The sequence below is a fragment of the Galendromus occidentalis genome, unplaced genomic scaffold (genome assembly GCF_000255335.2).
Source record: "Galendromus occidentalis unplaced genomic scaffold, Mocc_1.1 scf7180000077517, whole genome shotgun sequence".
In the NCBI taxonomy this organism is placed as follows: Eukaryota; Metazoa; Arthropoda; class Arachnida; order Mesostigmata; family Phytoseiidae; genus Galendromus; species Galendromus occidentalis.
Window position 1 is genome coordinate 432,145 of NW_003805505.1, and position 11,404 is coordinate 443,548.

The 11,404-nt window shown below is 51.1% G+C and overlaps 2 protein-coding genes across 2 annotated transcripts; one reads left to right on the forward strand and one right to left on the reverse strand.

The window, feature by feature from the left end:
* AsnRS-m (asparagine--tRNA ligase, mitochondrial) lies at positions 1-2,152 on the reverse strand. Its single transcript, XM_029112591.1, has 6 exons — positions 2,066-2,152; positions 1,640-1,872; positions 1,347-1,485; positions 750-1,233; positions 365-641; positions 1-248 (listed from the first exon to the last, which is right to left on the reverse strand). The coding sequence occupies exons 1-6, from the start codon at positions 2,150-2,152 to the stop codon at positions 104-106; spliced, it is 1,365 nt and encodes a 454-aa protein (XP_028968424.1). The 3' UTR covers positions 1-103.
* Positions 2,153-2,512: 360 nt separating this feature from the next.
* Positions 2,513-6,246, forward strand: Nsun2 (tRNA (cytosine(34)-C(5))-methyltransferase Nsun2). Its single transcript, XM_029112592.1, has 12 exons — positions 2,513-2,760; positions 2,891-3,020; positions 3,155-3,322; positions 3,399-3,588; positions 3,717-3,945; positions 4,060-4,257; positions 4,382-4,506; positions 4,617-4,750; positions 4,930-5,110; positions 5,246-5,408; positions 5,629-5,964; positions 6,142-6,246. The coding sequence occupies exons 1-12, from the start codon at positions 2,635-2,637 to the stop codon at positions 6,244-6,246; spliced, it is 2,085 nt and encodes a 694-aa protein (XP_028968425.1). The 5' UTR covers positions 2,513-2,634.
* Positions 6,247-11,404: the final 5,158 nt, after the last annotated feature.

The window sequence follows — 11,404 nt, forward strand, 5'->3', positions numbered from 1 at the left end:
TACGGCACGGCGCCGTGTACATGGAAGAGAATCTCGGTTCTCCCCCTGAGGCCGAGCGTTTATTCACCGAATTTCACTACGGACTCTCGTTTATTCACCGAGCTCAAGCCTGACAGTGCCTTTCCCATCGCGGGAAGGCCACGATTTCTTTGATTGAGTTCGTGTTCGTGAAATACTGCATCAGGCGGTCGATGCCCAAGCCGAATCCTCCATGGGGGATACTGCCGTATTCACGCAGATCCAGGTACCTGGGAAGAGAAAGATGCGACTCTCTTAGTAATCCCGCGAGGGAAATAATCTCGATGAGCTCATACAAGATGTCCTGGAGCTCCCTCGAACGTCAGAGGGGCCTGAATGAACTCACCAATCCAAACCTTCGATTTTCTGATCATCTATCAGTGTTCCCAGCGTTTCTAGATCCGTTTCCCTCAGCGATCCCCCAACTATTTCGCCACCGATCGGAACGAGTACGTCGAAACATTCAGCCGTTTCACCTGATTTTTCCATATAGAAGGGCTTCAATTTCGCGGGGAAACGTGTCACAACGACTGGTCTCCCCTTAGAAACTGTAGCCACGAGGAACTCTTCGTGTTCAACTTTGAAATCGTCACCCCACTCGATGGGACATTCGAAATTTCTCCCTGGAATCAGAACGAACCAAAAACTTGAGTTCATCGGCAAAAGTCGCGGTACATCCTCGAGGAGGAAAGAGCGATCCATGTAACTCTTTCAGAGTCCTCGGATACCACCTTTGAGCTCCTTGATCGCGTCACCGTAGCTCAACTCGAGGAAACCTTGCTGCAAAGCCTCGTCCAGTTTGTCTCTCCACTCTTCTGCCTTCAGTGCCTTGAGATCTTCCGATGTCCGGACTGCCTGCCAGCAGTGTTTGATGAGCCCTTCAGAGAGCCGCACGAGCTCATCGAGATTTTCGACCGTCAGTTCAGCTTCCAACATTGCAAACTCGCAAAGATGTTTTCTTGACAGAGCGTTCTCAGCTCTGAAGGCGGGCTGGACCGTATAAACTCGGGAGATGGAATGAACCAGAGCCTCCAAATGGAGCTGGGCTGACACTGTCAAGTGGCAGCGGGAGGGAAAGTATGATGGATTACGTTTCTCCTCCGCCGAGTCCTTCTCTTTCGGATCATTGGGATGGGAAATGGAGAAAACCTCGCCCGCCCCTTCGCAATCATTAGAGGTGATGATTGGCGTTTGAATGTGGCAGAAATCCAGTTCCTGTAAGGGAGGGTTTCGAGCTCTGAGTAATGAGCCCTCCTTCCACCGTCATGGTCTATATCCACATTCGAGGAATACGATTGTGCGTCCCGTCGCGTAGGCGACATTTCTACCTGGAAGAACGAATGCATGGACTGCGTCAAATCATTCCGGATGCGGTGCAGAGCTGCGAACTTCCTGAGACGAGGTCTGAGGTGCAAGTGGGCTCTCTCGTGAGCCACCGGATATTCCCTCCTCGGTCGAAAGGGGTAACTTGAATGAAGAAGCATTTTTGACCCAAAGGTCCGGATGTCGGTACCTCGTACACATGATCATGAGGTCGAGCCTCCAATGAACTCGAGCGGGGAAGCATCTTGTAATCGTCCGTTCTAGCCCTCCTCGACCCTCAGAGCATCGAGGAACCTACTTTACTAGATTGCATTTCCCTATGATTTCATAGGTCTTCGGTACGAGTTCCAGACGCTGCGACTTCCCTTGGCTCTCGACTAAATCTCCGGTGACTTTCAGAGAACATCCCACGCCGAGATCCGGCGAGACTCGCTGGGCATCAAATACGGCTTGGAGGTATTTCGGAGACAATCCATCCGACAGGTCCGCGAACACGACGTCCTTATGCTTCCGCAGAGTCCGAACCCAGCACTGAAAAAATCGAGTCGTTTTTTATTCGAAGGCGAAAAAACTAGAAACTTCAGCGAAGGGGGTGGGGGTAGGGAATGGACTCACTGGCCCTCTCGGTGAGGAGGCAAAGACGGAGACTGATTTCCAAGACTTAGATTGCGACTGGAGGAATTCAGCACCAAGACAGAATTAAGCTCTGTGAGACCCACATTACCAACAAAGTCACATCCTTCTGCGGTTCACTCAAACGATGAATGGGAGTCCGTAGAGTCGAAAAACTCCGTCTCAAATGATTGAACATAGTTCGTCAGCGCAGTCGTCCCTCAATCGATCACTCCATGTCGAATTCGATCGAAGACTCTCAGCACAGGGCGGCGAATAAGCGCAATCGATCACTTGTGCGCGGAAAGCCCTAAACCTCGGACCCGGCATCATGACTAAGAATAAACATTGCATCTTCACCTGCGGTTCATTGCATCTTCAGCTGCGGTTCGCGACAAGCGGAAGTCATTCAACAAAAATTTATCACCTATCCGTAAATCTATCTGGTCTCCTCGCGCGAAATCGGACTGTCGTTGTTTATATTCTGGAAGCCCGGCGCTCCAAAACGGCGGAGCGCCCCATCTGTATTCGAACAGCTCTCTTTCACGTGGTGTTCCACGCGAGTGGTGTTGTGGTTGTTGTCATCGTTGGTCCTGAAGCCGGGACCCGGGACAACTATCTACAACGAAAGAAATTCCTCGTTAAGTCGAATTCTCCGAGTGATTTTGCAGAGCTTTCACCATGGTTCACAAAAGAAAGAGGAAGAACCAAGCCAAAGTTGGTAGAGACGACAGAGACACGGAACGGCGGCAAGCTTCGTATGAAGATCTTGTGAAAGAGAACGGGAATTTCGATCGCTACTACAGGGTGAGTGCCTCGCATCGGCTCCAATTCATAATTTGCTCAGCGTTCGAGTCCGCGCTGCCTTCCCGCTCTTCGGTGAGGCCAGCAGGTTCCTGCGAAAGGAAAAATCATCTTTATTCTCTCCGCACGATAGGCTCAGAAACTCGTTGGATCGGACGAAGAATGGAGTCAGATGATAGAATGTCTCAAGTCGGACCTCCCTGCTGCGTTCAGGATCACGTCCGGACTCCCTGAGACGAATTTCCTGCTGAAGATAGTCCAGGGTACGTAGGTCAATTGCTTAGGTAGCAAAACTCGCGCAGCGATGAGTCTGGATATCAACCGAGCTTGGAACCCGTATTACATTCTTGCGGGAGTTGCACGATATCCGGCTGATAGAGATTGATATCGAACGTAGGGAAATATTTCGCCGATCTGCTGAAGGACACGGAAGCGACAGCCCCGCTCCGAATACCGTGGTACCCAGAAGGTCTGGCCTGGCAACTGGATATGTCTCGTGTGAAGATACGCAAGTTCGACGAGTACAAACGTCTTCACAAATTCCTGATAAGCGAATGTGATAATGGTGAGTTCGAAGCCCTCTCACAGACGCTTGCGGCGGCTCGGAGGATGCTCAAGGTTACGAAATCTTTCGATTCCAGGCAACATCTCACGCCAGGAAACCGTCTCCATGATTCCTCCCGTTGTCCTGGACATCCAGCCGGGCCATAAGGTTTTGGATATGTGCGCAGCTCCTGGTAGCAAAACCGCACAAATAATCGAAATGCTTCATCGAGGTGAAGACAAGGTCCCGAACGGCCTGGTTATCGCTAATGACGTCGATAACAAAAGGTTAGGAACAAGCTGGATCCTCGAGCCACAACGGATCGGCATGTGCTCCTCTCTCGGATTGGAACGGAGGCTTCGGAACTTTTCAATCTATCGATGCGCTATAAGTAAGCACCGCTTTGCCTCCTCAGGTGTTACATGCTTATGCACCAAGCGAAGAGACTTCGTTCGTCTTGTCTGATGGTTGTCAATCATGACGCGTCTCAATTGCCTAACCTCAAGTTGAGTGACGGTGAGGTTCTAAAGTACGATCGTGTCTTGTGCGACGTACCTTGCACGGGCGATGGAACTCTGAGGAAAAACGGAGATCTCTGGAGAAAATGGAACACCGCCAACGGGAACAGCATCCATGGCTTGCAAGTGAGTGGAAATCACAAAAGAATGCCATGAAATGACGAAACGCCCCCACGAGCTTGCACCGGGATCGGCCGGCATCGAGAAAAATATTGAAAAAAAATCGATCCCGCATTCCAGGTTCGAATCGCGAGACGAGGATTGGAAATGCTCGCAGTAGGAGGTTTGATGGTCTATTCCACCTGCTCGCTGAACCCCGTTGAGAATGAGGCAGTCATAGCACGACTCTTGGATGATTGTGGAGACGCCGTTGAAATCGTCGACGTACGAGACAGGCTACCGGGCTTGAAATCGAATCCAGGCTTGAAAAGTTGGAAGGTCTGTGGGGAACCAGAGTACTCTTAGGAGATGTCCTGTGCGACATGAGAGAATTTCCTCCATTCCGGAGGTCGGAACGATCGATACCAGCGCAGCTGAGCTCACAGTCGGACTCAATTTCCAGGTTGCGTCAAAAGAAGTCGATATCTTCGATTCTTACGATCAAGTGCCGGAGAACTTGAGAACACAGATAACTCCTAAGCTTTTCCCTCCGGAGACTGAAATCGCCGAGAAATTCCATCTCGAGAGGTAGGCTGGAACTCGTACGAAACGTCGATATCTACGATATTTTCGTTCTGGAATTTGACCATTCCCGGAATCTTGGGAGATAAACTGAGAGCAGCTCGACTTTCCTGAAGGTGTCTGAGGATTCTGCCCCATCTGCAAGATACGGGGGGCTTCTTCGTCGTTGTGCTCCGGAAGCTCAAATTGTTGCCATGGGAGAGCCAGAAAAATCAAGTCGAGCCGCAAGAGACTGGAGAGCAGATTGAAGGTACAGAGCGGAGACTGCTTGGGAGATTCCTCAAGCGACGCATCACGAATCGCTTGAGATGGAGGAAAGCATGGGACATAATATCTCTATATTTGACTGTACATAGGCGTTGGCCTGCAAGCCGTGGGCCGCATATCACAAGTTATTAATATATGATCTAAGATGAGGTATCTCCCTAGGGGATGAAGTCGAAGCCACGAATAAGCCCCATCCGGAAAAAATAAATCGGAAGGTCAAAAAACCGAAGGGCTACAAGGAAGATCCTTACGTCTTCATCGATCCGAAAGATGAATCGATTGTCCATACTGGCAAGTTCTACGAGCTCGCTGAAGACTTCCCAGCGGCGCAGCTTCTGTGCAGGTATATTCTGTTGCTTCGATCATTATCTTCGCCCGGGGGCATCTCTTATATGAGATTATGGAAGAAAAATCTCCCTCGGAAGGAATGACCGACAATGTGAGAACCGGGCATAATGTTTACCTCTCTATGCTCCAGATCGACGGAGGGTCAGAAACGGAACATCTATTTGGTGTCGAAACTCGTTCAACAAGTTCTACAAAGCAACGAGAACCGTCTGAAAGTAATCAACACCGGTGTTCGGGTATTTTCGCGGGCTGAAGGCCGTGAGGAGCTAGGCTGCGATTTTCGGATAGCTCAGGTGAGGCTCTCTCTTCGCGTCGCGTCGGTCGTCGAGTACCCCGATGAACTCGGCGCGGGATCCGAGTCGACATGGGAGGATATCATGATGTCAGACCATCAAACCAGACATGTACTGATCGCAATCCTCTCTGGTGTCGCATTTCCGGAGATACGGCGATCCCCCATCTGGCTCCCAGGGAGCCAAACCATCGGTGATTCAAATTGATAATTTATTTCAGGAAGGGCTCAGTACAATGATGCCCTACGTCGGTGAGGCGCGAAAGCTCCGACTCTCGTTCGAAGATACGAAAGTGATGCTCAAACACGAGTTCCCCTTGGAGACACAGTATTCGGAAGGGCTGAAGCTGAAGCTGGAGAACCTGGCCAAGGGCTGTGTGATCCTAACGTACACTTCTTGCCAGGGAGAAGCGGAAGAATTCGATGTGTCGTTTTCAGGCCGACTCGGTAAAGCCACCTTGAGGTGCTACATAGCCAAGCAGGAACGACCACATTACCTCCGGCTATGCGGACTCGACGACTCCGAGGAATGTGAGAGCGTTCTCGAAAGAGACAAGGTAATCTTTCATAACCCTTAGAGTCTGAAATTTTCGCCCTCTCGCGCCGCGTACGATGTTGTGACTCGTATGCGTAGTATGAGCCAGAGGCTACCCATATGAACAGATGATTTATTCAATAGTCGAATCTCATCGGAATTCCGAGTCGCCCCTCTAGCCCAAGCTCTTCGTCCGCAGAAAGCCGCTGACGAGAACAGCAACACCGAAGAAGCCACTTCTCGAGGAGATCTGAATGGGAATCCCGAGAAAAAAAGTAGGCTCGAGGAAGTGATTTCGGTCTAATCGGTGAGAACCAATCGCCGTCAGGGAGACTCCGAGGGGCGCTTGACTTATCGTCGACCCGAACGATTGGTATGGGAGTCTTACGTTAATAAAAAAAGTATCCCGAGAATTATCGTAGTGTCTGCAAATCACTCGAATCTCTCAGATATAAGATCATCGGTGTCGATTCTCAGTTATGGAGAATTTTCCTCGAGAAGACACCGCGGCTTGCATGGCGAGACCTCGGCTCGTGACACACCCTCCCGTCATCGTAATCCAGTCGTGTCCGATCTCTGATGCAACGAGGGATGTGGAGAGACTCATTTCTGTTAGTGAATATGCGTTCCTCGAGTCGCTAATTCCGTTTCAACGAGGCAGGTTCAGGATTTAGGCTGCGGCTCCCTAGGCCCTTCGACTTGCGGGCATATCAGGAGTAAGGAGGCTCGGGGAATGGAGCCGTGCAGCTTGGAGCAGGATAAGACACTGATGGACATCGCTATTCTCCCCGACAATGGAAGCTCTTATCCCACTCGAATTTTGAAACAGAGCCGGGATCGCCGCCTTGAAAGCGCTCGCCAGGCAAAGATCATTGACACCATCATCTTCACGTCCCTGTCAACAGATTCCGTTCCCGTGATTTCTTTCCCTGCGTTTTTATTTAGATCAGTTCTCTCGAAAAAGAGTCGACCGTCTTCGGCATTGCGTTTTATTGACAAGAGTACTCAAGCGGGAAAAGATCCTTCAGCAACGTTCAGGCTTTCCCCATGGCTAGAGATTTCTGTGGTGATTGTGTTCGTTCAGTGGTCGTTCTCTAGCAGGAGGAGCGTTTGAGAGTGAAAGAGTACGAGTGAGAGTTATCTTCTCTTTTGATAGTGAGTGCCGTGCTGCGCCTTATAACACTACTATGAGGTAGAGAACTCGGGCCATGGATGAACTCGACGATACAGCGTGGTAAGTACGAGCCGGATGCTCAATCAATCGTACTCCAGCTGACGTGGACCGACCGGGAGCCAGAAAGAGTGACGTCAAAACCGAGCTTCAATTCAATGTTCGAATTGAGTTTCCCGTCAGCTGCGAACGTACCGTCGCTCAAATCCTTGCCAATTCACTCCACGTCGTTGTTACGTCCGGCCGCCGTGATGCACTATCAGCGGCACAGAGAAGTTCCAATAGTGGGGTTGGTACCAGCTCCGAACGCATAGACAATGCCCCCAACTGTTTCATTCCCTCCTTTGGGATTCTCCAGATTACGCGAGAATATTCTGACTGCAGAAGCGGTCATCCTAGGCCTCCCGAGTCTCCTAGCGGAAGATCATCGAGACTCCCGCCCTTATATAGGTACTATCGATCGAAAATATTGCCTCAGAGCCCCTACCTTCGATTCTCCTGGTCGAGTCGGCCTCGATCGGGGGCGTACTGCTTTTGAATACACTGAGGAACAGGAAGGGCGAGGATAAACTCATATCGAAGTATAGGCGGATTCAAGGGCGAGAAAAAGGTGGAGCTTTACCGCATGCGCGAGCCTCGAATTCGTGATCGGGTTAAGTGGGAACGGATCGAGCTCACGCGTATTTCATCGTGGCTAAGTCGTTCTAAATTATGACAGCGTGACGGACCGCATTCGAGAGAAGTGAAATTCCGTGGAAATCTTAGAGCGGGATCGTTGTGCAGATGTAGGTCGCTCTCCCGAGAATCGTAGCTTCCCAAAGGGGGTCCAAGTCGAGCCGAGTCATCCCACGAAAGGTTTCGACAGCGTCAACTGTTGCCCAGCAGATTTGATATAGTATTTCGAAGCGCGAGGAGGGCGCGAATAATTCACAGGCATCATTCCAACGCGATCTCGGGACGCGGTCGTGGATTTTGCATCACTTCCTACGTTTCTCAGGGCATAGGGAGCGAGTGCACATGGCATCCTATCGCCTCACGAATGACTCGTTCTTCGATCGAATTATTCTCTGCAGCATCTGATTCGGAAGGAAGGTGATTCCGAGAGGAGCTCGATCTCCCAATGGTTCTCGACGGGACTCGCCAGGGTATCCGTTCATCAGGTATGAGGCCGGCGCGGCATTCTGATTGCCCTCCTGATCATCTCGGCTCACTCGGAGCGCTACCCGATCGGTGCAAACAGGAATTAGGAGCATGGTGGCATACCTACGACGATATCTCGTAACGCTGATGATTCGTCCGGAGCAGCCTAGCATTAGCTCCACGAGGAGATTAGCCCTCGGCTCAAGATTGGGCTTAGTGCGTAGATCCGAGAATGAGGTAGTCAGCTCAGCATCGGATATAATTTCATTTGAGCTTATCATTGCGGAGAGCTTCGCAGTCCAACAATCATGGTCAAGAGTCCGCTTGCGAGAATCAGGTACAGAATCAGCTTCTTAAGGCCGTCCCTATCAATGAGAGGGCACGGCGGGGCGGGATGGGAATGGTCGCTAGCGCTATAGGAAGCTCCCTCAGAGGGTGATGAGGTGAATTCGCGGGACCGCGCCCATACCCATACTCAACTCTGGGCGCTCTTCGTCCTTATCCCGAAGGGATCAGAAGTTTCGCGCGAGTTTCAGAAAGAGGTATTGGCGCGAATATGGGCCTCCAGCGCTAATCTTCAATGTTGGGATGATGATTGGCCGAATCCGGAAATTACGTCATCTTCATGGAATGCTCTGCCCTGTTTCAATGGCGACCATCGCGTCGGAACGAGGACATCAATCGCGCGTTTCTCGATATCTCGATATTAGCCCAATGACGTCACGGCTCCCTCGAGAGGAGTCATTCGGAGCTCAAACTAGAGCTCTGTCGCGTCAGTAAGCTCATGAGCCCAACGCGGTCTGGGCTCGTTAATCGTGGCAACTCTGCTCTCGGGAGACTCTTCTGCCAACGATTTCTGCCATCAGTTTCCGTGAGGCAGCCTCACTGAGGCTTCACAAGGGTTTTTGGCTTGATCCGGTCCGCCGGACATGCAGATGTATGCGGGTCTCGACCTTGATCCCGCACTGGTACTATTCCCCTCGGACATCCGTCTACGGGAATTATCGACTCATGATGGGTGTTCTCGGAGTCCGACTCACAATCGGCCGCGATCCGCGATCGATGATTCTCAATGGAGGATTTCAGATAGAAATCATGGCATCCGGAGTGGATTCCTGTTTCGTGTAAGGAAACGTTCTGACTTCTGACGGAAGTTTCTGCAAGTTCTGATGGAACAGATAAGACTGTTTATTATTCTGATGATGTCGCTATCGACTCGGGCTGTGGCTGTTTTGTAACTTCAGATGTCATTGCCGATTCCTCCCGATTTGCGGCCACCATTCTGGCCTGCCTTCGATTCCTTGGAAAGAAAAAATCGAGAGCCTCGAATCCGACCAGACTCACGATATCTTCAGAGACTCGATTGGCTTTGGACCCTATGAGTGTCCAGCAATAGGGAGCGACCGGAGAAGGTGACCGAAGAGTGAATACCGTCGGCAAGGGCATAGGCTATCATCGCGTCTCACCTTGGTAGACTTCTTGTCCGGAGCCGGTGACTTCGACTCCGCCGTGGGATATTTCACCGTTCAATATTCTACTGTTACATTTCGCAAAACCTGTGCGATACGAAATCCCGGGAGCAAAGCAGGATCGCACCGCCTCCGAATCGAGTTTCGATCTTCGAACCAGTCGTTCACGCTGCAGCAAACACCTTCGACCGAGTCGGACGGCGAGTTTCTGCCCCATGATTATGGGGGAAGTTTTTGGTTTGGGTGTCGATTTTATTGAAAGCGTCATTCGTGTGGGCCCGAACAAGAATTCGAATTCGTTGGGGAGGGGAGAGCGAACGAACCCCAGAACCTGATGCTGGACGCCTCGCCGAAGGAGATGCCGCGATCATTCCTGATGAGCTCATGTCAGAATTACTATCGCTGAGCGACCGCTCCCCAGACGCTGGGATGATACTTTTCCCGCATGTCCAACGTTCCATAATCCCCCATGAGTCATGAAATGTCGACATCCATGCGTGAACCCGTTCCTATTGCGGGAAAACGGCTCCGAATACGCAACCATTCCAATGTAGGCAATCTCATGCGCTAAAGCGATGCCGTTTGAAACCAAAGAATCAGATCACGATCCGCAACTTATGCGGACTCAATCTCGCGATCTATTGACCCCTGTCTGTTACATCGAAGCGACAAACAGAGATATGTTGGCTGAATGCATCGATTGTTTCCTTTCTACCGCTATCGCTCACGGGTCCACCTACTTGCCTGACGGTCTTTGGTTGGGCTGGTCTCGACTGAATAAGGTCGGATAATGTTATCATTTTACGCATGGAAATGCATGGAGAGTTCGAAACTGAGCATCGCTCCCTCTGCTGTTTCCAGGCGTCGCAGTTGTAGATTTACATCGATTCGCTTTCTGTTGACTGTCTTGGCATAACGAGCATTACGAAGTTTGTGTCCCTTGAATAATTCCTCCTTTGCGATGGCGAGCCGGCGTATCGCACTCACCTCTAAGGCTATTCACTTGTCGCTCTGTTTCGGGATGGGACGGCGGCATGAATATTGCATACTGCAACGTGATTCCCTCATCGGGTTTCGACAGGCAGAGGGAACAACCTGGCTTGGCGAGGCCTTTCTCGAACCTCCGACGAGTGTTTCCCATCTCTATTGTTTCCCATTCATGTTCTCTTCGTAGTTAATTGTCTATATGGTGGGTTGCGAAAGTATTGAGGAAGGCAGAGCATAGATTATCGCGACGACTATGAATTAATTTGATCATTTCGCGCGCGGGTCTGGCGCCAGGCGGGTCGGGAGGAAATTTCCCTCCATCAAGTTCATAGACCCCGTGGTAGGAGACGCGCCTGCGATTCTTTTCCCATCCCTGATGTGGAGCTCGTGTCGGGTGACAAGATTCCGACCTGTTTGAGCGCTCCTTCGTCCTGCATAGGATGCTCTCGTTGTCTATCGATGTGAGATGTGACGGTAGCTCCCGGAGAGCTCCGGCCGCGGACGTGGGCCACCCGTCATCGTCACGAGCAAAATATGTTTCAAAAAAGGCTTTCGATCGAGGATTGCAATCAAGCATTCCCCGCACAGATGTCGATGAGTCCTCGCCCTCGATGCCTTAGTATCCGCTCACGTATTCCGTCCAGGTATCTACCGCCAGCGTATGAGTTCTGCAGATAGTGACCGGCCCCGCCAGG

What these genes read in the sequence shown, in the direction of transcription:
- AsnRS-m (XM_029112591.1), bottom strand. Translation starts at nt 2,152, where the DNA reads ATGTTCAATCATTTGAGACGGAGTTTTTCGACTCTACGGACTCCCATT. An exon ending in AGAAGGATGTGACTTTGTTG is followed by an intron (nt 1,873 to 2,065) that starts GTAATGTGGGTC and finishes CGATTTTTTCAG; the next exon opens with TGCTGGGTTCGGACTCTGCG. An exon ending in AAAATCGAAGGTTTGGATTG is followed by an intron (nt 249 to 364) that starts GTGAGTTCATTC and finishes TTCTCTTCCCAG; the next exon opens with GTACCTGGATCTGCGTGAAT.
- Nsun2 (XM_029112592.1), top strand. Translation starts at nt 2,635, where the DNA reads ATGGTTCACAAAAGAAAGAGGAAGAACCAAGCCAAAGTTGGTAGAGAC. An exon ending in AATGACGTCGATAACAAAAG is followed by an intron (nt 3,589 to 3,716) that starts GTTAGGAACAAG and finishes TTGCCTCCTCAG; the next exon opens with GTGTTACATGCTTATGCACC. An exon ending in ACAGCATCCATGGCTTGCAA is followed by an intron (nt 3,946 to 4,059) that starts GTGAGTGGAAAT and finishes CCCGCATTCCAG; the next exon opens with GTTCGAATCGCGAGACGAGG.